This window comes from Arabidopsis thaliana (assembly GCF_000001735.4).
Source record: "Arabidopsis thaliana chromosome 1 sequence".
In the NCBI taxonomy this organism is placed as follows: Eukaryota; Viridiplantae; Streptophyta; class Magnoliopsida; order Brassicales; family Brassicaceae; genus Arabidopsis; species Arabidopsis thaliana.
Genome location: NC_003070.9, coordinates 21,977,481 through 21,992,715, shown reverse-complemented (window position 1 = coordinate 21,992,715; position 15,235 = coordinate 21,977,481). Strand labels below are relative to the sequence as shown.

The window sequence follows — 15,235 nt, the reverse complement described above, 5'->3', positions numbered from 1 at the left end:
AATTTTGCCACCACCACAACAGTCTCTCTCTCTTCTCTCCTCTTCTCTCCGTCGGAGTCACCATGAGAGTCACCGCTGGAGTCACCGCCGTCTACACCGCCGGAGTCACCGCCGTCTTCACCGCCGGAGTCACCGCCGTAAGTCTCTCGTCATCTCCTTGAAAAATCAAACTCTAGTTTCACTTGATATTAGATGTCCTTTCTCTCCTTTGATTTTAGCCGTTTAGTACTATCACTACTTACTTTTCAGGTGTCAAGTATCCTACTGCTAACGTGTATTTTCTGCAAGTGTGGAAAATTGAGCGTCTTTTGAAAGACTATGCAGTTTGTGGTGATTTTAGAGTGGAAGAGATGGCTAGTAGGATGCAAGTAAAGTTTGATAAGTATTGGGATCAGTACAGTATCATTCTAGCTATGGGAGCTATTCTAGATCCAAGGTTGAAAGTGCAGATTCTTAAATCTGCTTATAATAAGGTGGATTCGAGTAGTTCGGAAGAAAAGGTCAATGTTGTTGTGGACAATTTGAAAGATCTTTACAAAGAGCACAGGGAAAAAGTTTGGACTTCTTCCACCTTCTCAACAACCCAAACTCCACATGACCTTCTTACAGAATCACCACTAGAGGATGATCCAAATTATGTAAGTATTTCTCCATTCCTTGTTTATATCATATCATCTTTATTGTCTAACTAGTGTCTATACTCTATATCATACAGGATGTGTTTGAGCTTGAGAGGAGCATACAACCTGGTTCTGACAACACAAAGTCCAATTTGCAAAATTATTTGGATGATCCAAGGCTAGATTTGAGGTCTTTTACAGACATGGAGGTTCTGAGCTATTGGAAAGGCGATGGGCAACGCTATGGTGATTTAGCTTCTCTAGCTTCTGCTATACTTAGCATTCCAATCACTACAGTGGCAGCTGAGTCATCATTCAGTATTGGAGGTCGGATTTTAAACCCTTTCAGAAACCGCCTTCTTTCGAGAAATGTTCAAGCCTTGTTATGTACTAGGAACTGGTTGCGTGGTTTTGCAGAGTTGGAAGGTAAAAAAAGAATAGTCTAATTTTTTGGACTTAATTTTTTTTCATTTGTTGATTTATATCTTCTAATTGTAGGTGACATTGAAGAATACTTTGATGATGGAATTGAAGCTACTACATCGGTAGCAAGTAGCTCTGGAATATGAGAAGATGTTGTATTTTTGTTTTAAATTGATTTTCAGATATTTGATTACTTTTTAAGTTTTTCTTGTTTAATTTGACATACAAATTATTATTATTTTGCTATGAAAAAAATTTACATGATATATTTACATACCAGCTTAGTTTATAAGCAAAATATAGATATAAAATATATATAATAGTATATTAGTAATTAAACATAAACACTAAAAAAAAGACAAAAATCAAGTTGGGTACCCACGGGTAGTATCAGAACAATCGGGTTTTTTTTGGGCTTTCCCACTAATCAAAAATCCATTTGAATTTTCTAAAGTTGGGTTTTTGGTGGGCGGGTTTATTTTGGGTTCAGGTCGGGCTGGGCTTTTTTACCCACCACAACATCTCTACTTATAAGTCAATATATGAAGAGGAAAATGGACAAACAGATTGTCTAATAAGGGAGGAGAAGAATATATAAAATTCCAACATACTCCTTACGTATTATTTCTCTAGTAAAGATGAAGATTGAGATATTTCTAAAAGAAGAGAGTACCAGGTAAATTTTAGTCTAAGCACATACTCACATGATTATCAAGAGAAAGGGGAACACATTCTCTTTCTTGTTTATTTAAAAGTATATGTTTTTGGAATTTTTTTAGTAAAAATAAATTTATATTTGGAAAGGTTTTGTGTCAAAAAAAATCCTCCAACTTGCTAATTTTTGCTACTTTACCATATATTTCCAAAAATTGCAGATTAATCATACGAAGTAAAACAAATAAAATAATATGCAATATAGCTTTATACGTATATTGTAAATGTTTTCACAGCCACATACATAAAAGTTTCAAAATTTTAAAGGTAGAATTGAAGTCCTCCTAGAGAAGACTTCGATTTGACATATTAATTGACAAAATTTTATAAATTTGACGGTAACAAAAAAAATGGTTACATTCTTATTTTTTTGGATTTAATATGATTAATTTGTATTTAAAAGAGGTAGAAAATAAAATTGTAAAATTTGGTGAGTTTGAGAAGTATTTTTTTGCACAAAAACGTTTTGAAACTACCGACATGAAATCCAAAACGGGTATATAAAATTTGCATTAGTCTAAAATTAAATTAAAAGATTTAGGTATGTAAATTACTACATACAAGAAAATAACAATGAGAGTTATCTTCCTTTCTTCTTTTTAAAAGTTTAACATTCTTATATTCAGAATGATTAAGTTCATAAATTGAGCCAATGGGAAAAAAATGAACCAACAGCTATCGTGGAGAAAATAAAAACAATTTGGGCCTTAAGTGAGTAAACAAAATTGGGCTTAAAGGAAACCCTAAAACGCAGAGTGACAAAGTATTCATCGTCTTCGTTTCGTGAAACTCACCGGAGGAATCGTTTCTCGTCGGCGGAAAACTAAAACTACACACACCATTCTCTCATGGGTTCCGTGAAGAGAAAATCAGTGGAGGAATCTTCTGATTCTGCTCCGCCGCAAAAGGTTCAGAGAGAAGACGATTCCACCCAAATCATCAACGAAGAGCTAGTTGGTTGCGTTCACGATGTTTCCTTCCCTGAAAATTACGTTCCTCTTGCTCCCTCCGTTCACAATAAACCACCAGCTAAAGATTTCCCCTTTACACTTGACTCCTTCCAATCTGAAGCTATCAAGTGTCTCGATAATGGCGAGTCAGTCATGGTAAGCTTTTACTCTGGCTTCAATTGATTTTGGTCACTGAATTTCTAATCTGTCCTATTGAATTGGTGAATCAATTTGTAAAGATTACATATTTTGGTTCAAGCTGTGAACTTTTCTAGTTTTGTGAGAAAACTGAAGAGTATGGTTTCATGTTCAGGTTTCAGCTCATACATCAGCTGGTAAAACTGTTGTGGCGTCGTATGCTATTGCCATGTCTTTGAAGGAAAACCAGAGAGTTATTTACACTTCTCCTATAAAGGCACTTAGTAATCAGAAGTACAGAGATTTTAAAGAAGAGTTTTCTGATGTTGGTTTGATGACTGGGGATGTGACTATCGATCCTAATGCCTCTTGTCTTGTAAGTACCTTTTAAACTGTTCAATGTTGTCTCAGAAGTTTCTTTTATTTGCTATTTGTTCTTAGTTTTGTGTTCTTTGTTTCAGGTCATGACTACGGAGATTTTGCGTAGTATGCAGTATAAAGGGTCAGAGATTATGCGGGAGGTTGCGTGGATTATTTTTGATGAGGTGCATTACATGCGTGATAGCGAAAGAGGTGTGGTTTGGGAAGAGAGTATTGTAATGGCTCCGAAGAATTCTCGTTTTGTGTTTCTATCGGCAACAGTTCCCAATGCCAAGGAGTTTGCTGATTGGGTTGCAAAGGTATTTCACTCTTGCTACTCCTTCTACCTCTCTTTTGTGAATGGATTGATACATTTTTGTATCAACTTGTAATTATGATTTCACATCAATTATTTATTTTGGAGGAAGTAGAAACATGTCTTGGCAAAATGCAATATAGTTTTCATATGTCGTGTTTCTTTGAGTAGACTTAGTAAAACAGCCTGTTTATAACAAATGATTTTTTTTTTTTTTTTTTTTTTTTGGCGTTGTTGCTCTGGAGATTTGATTATAGAATTGGTATTGCAGGTTCACCAACAACCATGTCACATTGTTTACACCGATTATCGGCCAACTCCACTTCAGCACTATGTCTTTCCTGCTGGAGGTAATGGACTTTACTTGGTTGTGGACGAAAAATCTAAATTTCATGAGGATAGCTTCCAGAAATCTCTCAACGCACTGGTTCCGACTAATGAGAGTGACAAGAAAAGAGATAATGGAAAGTTTCAAAAGGGATTAGTGATTGGAAAACTTGGTGAAGAAAGTGATATTTTCAAATTGGTGAAAATGATAATTCAGCGGCAATATGATCCCGTGATTTTGTTCAGTTTCAGCAAAAAGGAATGCGAGGCACTTGCTATGCAGGTTAGTTTCCTCTTCTTCTGTTTGTCTAATGCAAGTAAATAAATCATTTACCGACAAATTTTTTATTTGACTTCTTTCAAAATCCCTGGATCTTTACCCTGTCATATGAGAATGTCATCTCATTTTGGGGATGTTATTTTTTTGTAACTATTAGCCAAACATGAATCTGAATTTGTTTCTGCTGAAATAAGAAAATTGGTCCAGAAAGTTAGGTGTTTTTTTAGTTTGTCTTCTTCTTATGCTTGGGATCAGTCTTATCCTTTTAAAATTGATATTGGGTTGGAGTGACTGTGATAAGCTCCTGGAGTCTTATGTGAAGATGCGGTACCTATATTATACTGTATGAGTTGGATCGCAAAAGAAGTCCTCACTTGAATCAAGACTTTTCTATAGTACTGTTCCCACCACTGAATTAAAAAACTTTCGTCATTCTTAATCTTGATAGTCTGTTATTACATTGCAGCAACGGTCTCTTCAATCTCTATATTTTTTGTTTGTATAGACTGTTCAAATTTTGTTTTTTATGATTTTTCTAGTGTGTTTGCCTGCACCTTGTAGTGCGTACTCTGTGGTGTGTTTTATTTTATGTGTATTTTACAACCTGAAGTTCATTGTCTGCGTACTGTGGGTCTTACTGTTAAAACGTGAGTCTAATACCTGTCTGTTTGTTCCACAGATGTCTAAGATGGTTTTGAACAGCGATGATGAGAAAGACGCTGTGGAGACAATCTTTGCTAGTGCAATTGATATGCTTTCAGATGATGATAAAAAGCTACCTCAGGCAAGCATTCATTAAAGCTCTTTCTAAGATGCCTGAGTGTTTGTATAATGCACCTTAACCTATATCTTTTGTGAATACTTTTCACAACTTCTTGAAACATATTGTCATGTTTTAATGTTGTGAGGTATCTGTGCGCTAGGATGATCATGTGCACATCTCTGTAGGAAATGGCTAGTATTATTGGCTTATAAGTAGTAGATTTCCCACCAATCTCGCCTCTATTATCTCAAATTTTATATTTTATTTTGTTTGCCTTGTAGCCGGCTCTCCTCTTGCACAAAAATTGATTTTTCCCTAGATATTAATCTTTTCTCTAACATGTAACATGTAATAGCTTATATTCCTTACATCTGATGTTCCATAAAGGGTCATCTTGGTGCTTGTTTAGTTGATCTAGTTTCAGATGCGATTTGGCAAATATATTTGTCCTGCAGCGAAATTGACATGATTCATGGCTTCATGTACTGCAGGTGTCAAATATTTTACCCATCTTGAAACGTGGTATAGGCGTTCATCATTCAGGACTGCTTCCAATTTTGAAAGAAGTAATTGAGATATTATTTCAGGAAGGTCTTATTAAGGTAGGTGAAGGCGTAGAACTACAATTTTCATATTGTCAATTCTTGCTACCTTTTGTTATGTAATTTTGTGATGTTTTCCTTTAGTTTGAAGTATTGCCACTGAAGTTTGAAGTATTTTCTCTTAGTGTTTGTTTGCAACAGAGACATTTAGTATTGGATTGAACATGCCGGCAAAGACGGTTGTATTTACCAATGTACGTAAGTTTGATGGAGACAAGTTCCGGTGGCTATCAAGTGGAGAGTACATACAGATGAGTGGTCGTGCCGGACGTCGAGGTATTGACAAACGAGGTATCTGCATCCTCATGGTTGACGAGAAGATGGAACCCGCTGTTGCTAAATCAATGCTCAAAGGAAGTGCTGATTCTTTGAACAGGTACATTGTTAAGTATTTCTGATATTTATTTTATTATCAACCTGATTGATAGTCTGCTTTAAGAGGGTTAGAGTTCTTGACATATTCACTCACCAAGACTGTTTTGTTTCCTTTATTCACCAGTGCCTTCCATTTGAGCTATAACATGCTTCTAAATCAATTGCGGTGTGAAGAAGGTGATCCTGAGAATCTTCTGCGAAATTCGTTCTTTCAGTTTCAAGCTGATCGTGCTATACCTGATCTCGAGGTGAAGTTGCAAAATGCAAAATGTTAGATTTCCTGATGATATAGTGTTCACTTTATGTATATGATTTGATTGTGGTCTGATCTTCGCAGAAGCAAATAAAATCTCTGGAAGAAGAGAGAGACTCTTTGGTGATTGAAGAAGAAGAAAGCTTAAAAAATTACTATAACCTGATTTTGCAATATAAGAGTCTGAAGAAGGATATACGTGAAATTGTGTTCACTCCAAAGTACTGCTTACCCTTTTTGCTGCCAAACAGAGCTGTTTGTCTCGATTGCACAAATGATGATGAAGAGCCACAATCATTCAGCATTGAAGACCAGGATACATGGGGAGTGATCATGAAATTTAACAAAGTCAAAAGTTTATCTGAAGGTTGGAACTCTGAGAATTATTTTTTCGTATAGCGCTATTAATCCGTTCACACAATGTAATCCGTTTATTGTCTTGGCATGACTAATTCATTCAGATGATGATAGTAGAAGACCAGAGGATGCAAACTACACCGTAGATGTGTTGACTAGATGTATGGTTAGCAAAGATGGCGTTGGCAAAAAGAAAGTTAAGGCTGTGCCAATTAAGGAACGTGGTGAGCCTGTTGTGGTCACTGTTCCTTTATCGCAGGTATCATGACTGCTCCGTTTTCTTTTCCTTTTCTCCTCTTCATAGTCCTATATAATCTTATACACATTCATGTATAGCTATCCTCCCCAAATTCTGCTCTTGATGATCTTATTGTTTTTCTTTATTATCATTGACAGATAAAGAGTTTAAGCAGTGCAATCATGAATATACCAAAAGATCTTGTACCTTTGGAAGCTCGAGAGAATGCTCTGAAGAAGGTTTCTGAGTTACTCTCTAGACATCCCGATGGAATACCCCTAGATCCTGAAGTTGATATGAAGGTATTTTGTTTTTCCCCCAGTACCTTTCTGCTTCTGCTCTTTCATTTGTCACAAGAGATGAATACAACTTTTACTTCATTAGATTAAGAGCAGCTCTTACAAAAAGACAGTTCGGCGGCTGGAGGCTCTGGAAAACCTATTTGAAAAACACAAAATTGCAAAATCTCCACTCATAACAGAAAAGTTGAAAGTTCTACAGATGAAGGAAGAGCTAATAGCCAAGATCAAGTCACTTAAGAAAACTGTCCGATCGTCAACAGCATTGGCGTTTAAAGATGAACTCAAGGCCAGAAAGCGTGTTTTACGAAGGCTAGGGTAAATATTTGCTAAATTTATTTCATTCACTTTCAAAATATACTTGTGAAACCAACTCAATCTTATACGTCAGCTACATCATTCTATCATGCTCTTTTTAATGTTATGGGACTGTATGTTCCATTGCTGATTCTATTAGCTTAATTTTTATCATTATGCTATTGAACGCAGATACATCACTAGTGATAATGTCGTGGAGTTGAAGGGTAAGGTTGCATGTGAAATCAGTAGTGCAGAAGAATTGACATTAACGGAGTTAATGTTCAGTGGTATCTTCAAGGATGCAAAGGTGGAGGAGTTGGTTTCGCTCCTCTCTTGCTTTGTATGGCGAGAGAGACTCCCCGACGCTGCTAAACCCAGAGAAGAACTCGACTTGCTCTTCATACAGTTACAAGACACAGCCAGGCGTGTAGCTGAAGTTCAGCTTGACTGCAAGGTATTCACTAACATATTCTCTCTGCTCAGCTAAAAGTGAATTTGACCATTTGAAGAGGCTTTGGTCCATAACTTTCTGTCTTTTATGACATTGACAGGTCGAAATAGACGTGGAGAGTTTTGTGCAGTCTTTCAGACCTGATATAATGGAGGCGGTGTATGCTTGGGCAAAAGGGTCCAAATTCTATGAGGTCATGGAGATTGCTCGTGTTTTCGAAGGGAGCTTGATCAGAGCGATAAGGAGAATGGAGGAAGTTCTGCAACAGCTCATAGTAGCTGCAAAATCTATAGGAGAAACACAGCTTGAAGCTAAACTAGAAGAAGCTGTTTCCAAGATCAAAAGAGACATTGTATTCGCGGCGTCTCTCTACTTGTGATGTCGTGCTTATTTCATCCTGGCAACAAGATTATAACAAAAGCAACGAATTTTGTTTGTACCATCATTTATTCTTAAAGTCTTATAATGTGTACTAAGAACTATAAAGCAAGAGGAGATTTATCATAATTTTATTTTTGACCATGACCATTGTTCAAGGTAGAACAAGACGTGAAACTTAATTTCCATATTTCCCGTACAAAAGCTACACAACTCCTCAAAACACATTGCATCTAAGTGAATTCATAAGACTTGAAGACATAAAACTTCATTGCTATACACAGACATCTCAACTTTCATATTGTCTAACGATCTCTTGCTTCTGCTTTCATATTTCCTACGTGGCAAGTACATTTAAAACATAACACAGTGATATACTCATCTTGATCCCGCCATAGATGATGATCTGCCCTCTGTATTCCCATTTTCCTCTGCATCAGCTTTGAGCTGCATCCTTGCATTGACTGCGAGTTTGTTCTTCGGTGAAAGTTTCTTCACTTCCTCAGGTGTGTAGATGAATATCTTCCTCACCATTCCACAGAACTCACTGCAGCACAAAAGAGAAGACCAAAATGATCATCAACGGTAAAGCAAAAGGACACATTACAGCAGATGATGCTTTGCAATTTTAACCACTGCTTTATTTGTTGACACCAAACAAAATTTAGAGTATTAGACAGCAAATGCACTTACTTCCATGGATCATCACCAACCATCATCATGTCATCTTCATCATCGGTGTAAACGACTTGCCATTTTTTGGTAGATTCTAAGAGTTCACCCTTGATATCAAACATCTCTTCCAGCTTCTTGAACAGATCTTCATAACACTCTGACCTTGTCAAATCAATAGCTCTGCCTACTGCACTGCCTTGCATGTGCACCTAAATCAAATTGCCAAAAACATTGCGTTTTAGTCAAAAGCAAGCCGCAGACACGGTCCACCAATTTAAGACCAATATTGGAGTTGTGACAAAAAAAATTGATCTTCAAAGAAAGAGCGAGCGATACAAGAGGCTAATAGTCACACCTTTGTGCAGCTACGTATCTGTCTACTTTGTGATTCTTGAGGAGACCTCAAAGAGGATTTCTCAGGGTCACCACTCCCCGAAGGAATATCAGATTGGTTGATGTTTAATGGCTCAGATTGCTGGCCAGAGTCAAACTCGTTGGATGGGACAGGTTGATCTACAGCGACAGCACCAGACACAGAGGCAGCAGAGAAACATTCATCCACATTAACATTTTCAACTAGCTCAAACCCAAAAAGCCTACAGACATTTCCATTAGTTTGTTTCTTTTCAGTAGATTCATTGTTAAACGCTGAAGCAAAGGATTCAGCTGCACTATCTGCATTGGTGGGCCAAAAGGCTGATCCAATAGATACTCCAAATGATTTGTTCCCACCATGACCAAACGTAGCAGCTTTGGCAGGAGGAGAGAATAATGGCACTGAGGAAGGAGTGTCTGCCGGGGATTTCCACACACCATCTGGAGTAACTGAAGAGAGCATCAATAAAAAGAGCAAGAGCCGCCACAAAGAAGAACAGTTCAAAGAGAAAAGAACACAGAATACCAGGACCAGATGGACCAGTGGCTGGTGAAGGTAAACCAGGAGGTCTTGGTCGTTTGTTCCTTTGCGGAGGCTGAGGTTGTGAAGACGGAGTACTATTTGCAACTAGGGGCTCAAGTTCCCAAGGTGAAACTCTTTCAGGACGAAATACAGATGAGGGTTCGTCCCATTGAACCTGAAGCATGATCAGATTGCCAATAAGCATATTAAGATGCATCACTCTATTCATTCAACTAAGAAAATACAAATCCACAACTTGCTCCACTGCAAAGTATAACAGTAGAATATTCTAACCTTTAGCGATCTCCATTCAGAATCATGCCAGACCGAAGACTTATTTTCCTGAACACCAACTATTGTGCCACTGAACCTGCATAGTTAAAACGCACACAAAAAAAAAGACTAGAAGTTATATTCAGCTTTATCAGCAAAAAGAAAACAATATAGTTAGTTTTGATACCTTTTCTCGGGAGCTTCTTCCCCCTCGAATCTCATCTTGAAACGCATGCCTACAGACAGCTTCTGGGTCTTAGCTTCGAGATACCTATTGACGCTCACAATAAACTCTGACCTACTTGTCCTGATAATAGAAGATATGTCAGCCTGGATTTGCAGCAAAATGATTATCATCAAGCATATGCAGGCAACAGTAACTCAATGGAATAAGATGCATATTTATTAAAAAATGGCTGGTGTGTCCGTCCCAGACCGGCTAAATAAATCTAACATAGCAAAATTTTCAGTTTCTAAATGGAGCTGAAAGTCTGATGCAGCAACTGATGTGTTTTGGACCATTTGATGAGACCTTGGCTTGTAGAAGACAGAAAAGATTGTTCCTGTTGTAATGGCATGAGCTGCTGTTGCAAGGACCCCAATATGCATGCTATGACTTGAAATGACAGATGACGGGATATTAGTCTGTTGTCTCATGTGCCGCCTAACACCTACTCGGAGCTCTTCATTCTCACCCCTGAAAGATAATACTATGTCACATGTCCAGCCGTATGTGGCAAAAATAATATCCAGACGAATGAAATGAGGAGCTTGCCTTAAGAATATGAAAGCATCACCAGCCACTAGTTTCTTCGAGCTAACAAAAACACTCCATCCAGTTGTTAGCAAATGACGCCTTGGTTGGCCTGTAGTCACAACCTTATGATTAAAACAAACGTGAAACAATAATATTAATGCAAAATTATGTAAAGCTTTAAAGGTTCCCAGTAGCAGTAGCATTGGGGTAAAGGAACCACAGTTTAAAGACCATCTCATAATAAGATACCAAGTGTATTAACCTCGGAAAATGTGCCTAAAATGCCATTCACTATTGTGCAAATCAGTTGCAACCAATTCTTGCCACGGTGGTTGTTGGGACATATCCTAGAAAAGAGAAAGCAAACTGTTACACAAAATAGCAGTGGAGATGTTTCCAAAAAGCAACCAGAACACCGGAAGCAAGTCTGACCAAGGGTGGGAGACAATCATCTGCATGTCTCCGTAGCACCGAGAAGCCACCATGTGTGCTTGTGTCTGAAGCAGTTAGTGTCTTGCAAAATGAATGTACGGTGCACTTTTCAGGTTCTTGAACAGGGGCATCTGGGCTAGTGGGTTCGCTTTGCTGATAACCAAACACAATAGTTTCACCAAAATCAAGTACAGGAAAAAAAATTACCGAACCGTTTTTTGTGAAACACCAAACCATCAAAATTTACTTACATCCAGTTCTGGCAATAAGGTTATTTGCGCATATACTTCGTCAGTCTCGGGCTCTGCCTGAGCTTGCAAAGTGAAGCACAACAAGGTATAATATTCTTTAGCCAACCCATTTCATGAAGAAAAGGTAAGAAACTTTTATCATATATCATGGAATTTAGCCTACCCTGCGCTGGATGTTGATAACTTTACAGAGGATCTTAGATGGGAGGTTGAAGGAAGGCATCTGTTGCTCCAAACCTTGGTGCATTGATGCCTCGAGCTGCACAGGAAGTGACCAATTAAATGCATAAATGTGATAATCAGATAAGATGAAAGAAACAATAATCATGTGAAATCAAAACAGGTAGTGCATTTATCCGTTCTATACAACAATACATGTTTTGTGATTTTACTTTTAAACTAGAAAGCACCAACAAGGTATTTTGAAGCGACAGTTGACACAGTAATAACAGTCCAATTAACATAACCGGCTTTAGCAAATGATAATGTTAAATGATTCAACCCAATAACCAACCTGCTCCATGTGGCCTTCAGGGAAATAATAAACTCGTTCCCCTTCACGAGGTAGGGTTACAAGAGGTCCAGCACAGGCATGCCAGAGCTCCCTACATAAAGCATCACTTAAAACTCCTACAAAGAAACAGATATGGGTTATGTGACGCAACAATATATCTCAAAAACAAAGCAATGGTTGCAATCTCCAAGGCTTTAAAACCCTTATCCAGTTCTTAATCATCCATTTCAAGTTATGCAGAATCCCCAAACAAGCTTAGAAAGTGGATTCCCAGTAGAAAATAGCAAAGAATGGTATAAAAACAAGAAATATTCCACGAACCTCCAGGTTTACCAGATGAATGATTGGAAGCTGCCATTAGGAATCTACTTACTTTCGATAAATTTACCTGGGCAACAAAACAAAAGAAGAGAAAACTATAAGATTGAAATGTTATTCTGAAAGAGAAAAGAAGAAGATGGACCTATCCTCCTCTAATTTAGACAAACAAAACTCTGATAGATGTTATTATGTAGAAACATTTAAAACCCCATTCATAAATTTACTGACAAAAATGTGGGCCATTTATGTAACTGCTTTGTTCTACATTGTGTCTAAAGCACATCACAAGACTCAGATTCTCAAAATTTTATTACCCAATTTGAAGAGAAAATCCAATAATCACTCAAACAAAGAGGTAAAAAGAAAGAACAAATAAAGCAAAAGCAAGACAAGAACCTGCTCAATAACATACCAAAAATGAACAGATTTTAGTCCTTAATAACTTCACACAAAGCAACACCAAAACTGTTACTAAAACCATCTCTACAATGACAAGACTTCAAACTCAGAACCTAAAATTATCATACAGAATCAAATCTAAGAGAAGAACACAACAGCTACAGACAAAATTTCAGAACCACCAAAGAGAAACCTCATTTAGAAAGCTTGAAAAGGAACGATTTTTAGATCAGGAACGAGAAAAAGAGTTGAATTTTGGATATGAAACAAAGTAACGATTCCTGATCTAGATTATCCCCAAAATCAAAATCCTAGTAAAATCGACAAACCCAGCTCAAATCTGACTACAGATCCTCTAAAGTCTCCTCCTTTTCCAACATTTACTAAGCAGAACCAAGCAAAACAAGCAAAACCCAGAAATAAAAATCGAACCTTTAACTTAAAACCACTGGATCCAAAGCGAGCTAGGGTTCAAACAAAACCCAGAAAGGGGATAGAAGAGAAACTAAGAATTGCTGTCAAAAAATAATGTAAGAAGAGGAAAAAGAAAACAGTAGAAGATTGATTTGTAACAAAGATGTGAGAGAGAGAGAGATAAAGGTGTGTATGTAAAGGTGTATACACACACCGTCAGTGTTTGGTTGAAGCCGACACGAACCCTTTGGCTATGGCTTGCCTCTTTTTCTCCTCTCCTCTTTATATTTTTTTTTAATTGTGTCGTCGCTTTGGGTTTTTGTTTCCAACCACAAGCAAATGACTTGCTCTCTAGTCTCCTTAACTTTGAAAAAAGAGCTTTTCTTTGAGAAAAATTCACTAAACTAGCCATAATTAACGGATTTATTGGGTTTAGCTGTTAATTTAGTAGAGATTAGTGAACTTGTATGTTTTTAGACTTTGCATACATATTAAGAATTTTTTTACTACTACAAATATATTCGTGTTTAATAAATATTCATTAGTTGTTTTATTAATTCAACCCTAGTTAATAGGAGATAAAATTAAAAAAAAATCTACATTTATCTTTATGAGACAATTTTTGGTTTCTTTCTAAAACTTATATTATAAAGAAATGAGAGAGTAATTATTTTTTCTGTATTTCAACATTATGTGAATTGAAAGGTGCATCATGAATCATGATTTTTGTATTTTCAAATTAGATTATATATTTAACCAAATTCATATGAGTGACAAAATTAATATTGTCATATGAATCTGTAATGTTTTTATCTGGAGCTCGGATTTGACTATGGAGGAGACACTAGTGAAGAGATTTTGTAGCGATTTAGTGCTATCATGTGAATCTCATCCATTATTTCTGAGGGTATTTTTGTTGAAAACAATCAAGTGTAGCATCTTCTCGCTTGTTTTGCAAAATTCCAAAACCTATTACTTTTTCTTAATTCTTTTCAAAAATATGTCTATGTAGCATCCTAATTGTTTCTTAGAAAATACTCAAAATATGAATATAACATGTGACAATTCTGCTAGAAAAAGAAAAGAAAAACAAAAAAACTGAAACACTCTAGGCAAAAATATCAAGCATCAAAATTGATAACGAAGTTCATGTAGATAGAATCCAAAAATCCTTGAGCTAAGAAAGCGGCACAAAGCGAGACCACCCAATTCTTCCAAATATTCTCTAACAAATAAATGTATAAAATTTTTTGGTGGTTTAAAGTTAACTACTAATCTAATCGAATGGAGATGGAGAGCGAGTTAGCTTTAAATTGGGCATAATGATTTGCTACTAGCCTAGTTAGAAGAAATGACAGTCCACCTAAGATGAAATAATCTGTTATTCTAGAATTTCTGACAGAGGAGAACCCTTTGAAATAAGATATCTAAGAACTTTCGACGTTTAGTTCTGGAATCCTAAGTTTCTTTCTCTCTTCTTAAAAGAGATATGAAACAGGCTTTGAGATTTGAGATTTTGTTTTATTTTTGGCAAAAACATTAGTCATCGCTTCTTGGCCAATTATTTTTGAAAGTTAATTTTTGCCCTTAATATGATTCTCTTTTTTAAAAAGGATAGTCTTTTTGCTTAGAGGATGGCTCTGATCACTATGTATGTATATGAGGCTCATCGTCCTTTGATGTGAATGTATGAGAAGTTATTAGAGTTAGCATGTAGTTTATAAACACGCATTAATGGTACAGTTAACCAAGGCCACAACAAACTACTTCGGCACCAGCGTACTTTTGAAAAATGTGTCCATACTTGATAGGACAAAAGCGGCGGAATACCATGAACCGTTCAAGATTTGAAACCCATAACCCAAATTTGGTCGTAACGTGGTAACTTGATAAATATAAATTCATATCCTTTGATTCATATAATCATATTCATAATAAAGCAACTCGACCCGTATAAGCATACCTATTATTCTGTTTTACTTTAAATAACTCACTACGTGAAATATTTGACTAGGAATTTTCACATGAAAGTTGTAGGATTACTTAATTACATTAAAACTATATATTTTAGTGTGTTTAAACAGTAAATAGCACAATTGATTACATAGTCCCTAGTGACTACTTTCATATCTTTATATATTTTCTCTTTAAAAATGT

General features: G+C 36.5%; 2 protein-coding genes and 1 pseudogene across 6 annotated transcripts; 2 read left to right on the top strand and 1 right to left on the bottom strand.

Annotated features, from left to right (window-relative positions):
• Positions 1-62: 62 nt before the first annotated feature.
• Positions 63-1,189, top strand: AT1G59770 (annotated as a pseudogene; the record flags this gene model as incomplete). Its single annotated transcript has 1 exon — positions 63-1,189.
• A 1,240-nt stretch (positions 1,190-2,429) lies between these two features.
• MTR4 (RNA helicase, ATP-dependent, SK12/DOB1 protein) lies at positions 2,430-8,288 on the top strand. Its single transcript, NM_104669.4, has 14 exons — positions 2,430-2,863; positions 3,021-3,221; positions 3,307-3,525; positions 3,793-4,131; positions 4,808-4,912; positions 5,383-5,493; positions 5,619-5,869; positions 5,993-6,116; positions 6,206-6,488; positions 6,583-6,737; positions 6,875-7,018; positions 7,101-7,333; positions 7,505-7,769; positions 7,867-8,288. The coding sequence occupies exons 1-14, from the start codon at positions 2,606-2,608 to the stop codon at positions 8,143-8,145; spliced, it is 2,967 nt and encodes a 988-aa protein (NP_176185.1). The 5' UTR covers positions 2,430-2,605; the 3' UTR covers positions 8,146-8,288.
• ARF1 (auxin response factor 1) lies at positions 8,283-13,427 on the bottom strand. 4 transcript variants are annotated; one of them, NM_001036131.3, is made up of 15 exons: positions 13,293-13,377; positions 12,266-12,332; positions 11,945-12,060; positions 11,594-11,689; positions 11,431-11,487; positions 11,180-11,332; positions 11,010-11,094; positions 10,766-10,856; positions 10,523-10,687; positions 10,178-10,297; positions 10,012-10,087; positions 9,721-9,892; positions 9,175-9,644; positions 8,838-9,028; positions 8,283-8,691 (listed from the first exon to the last, which is right to left on the bottom strand). In NM_001036131.3, exons 2-15 carry the CDS (start codon positions 12,300-12,302, stop codon positions 8,523-8,525), a joined length of 1,998 nt encoding a protein of 665 aa, NP_001031208.1. In that variant the 5' UTR covers positions 12,303-12,332; positions 13,293-13,377; the 3' UTR covers positions 8,283-8,522. The 4 variants fall into 4 exon arrangements, with proteins under 4 accessions (NP_001031208.1, NP_176184.1, NP_849830.1 ...); NM_104668.4 differs by having other exon boundaries at positions 8,287-8,691; positions 13,097-13,377; NM_179499.2 differs by having other exon boundaries at positions 8,306-8,691; positions 9,175-9,635; positions 13,097-13,332.
• Between the last annotated feature and the right edge of the window lie 1,808 nt (positions 13,428-15,235).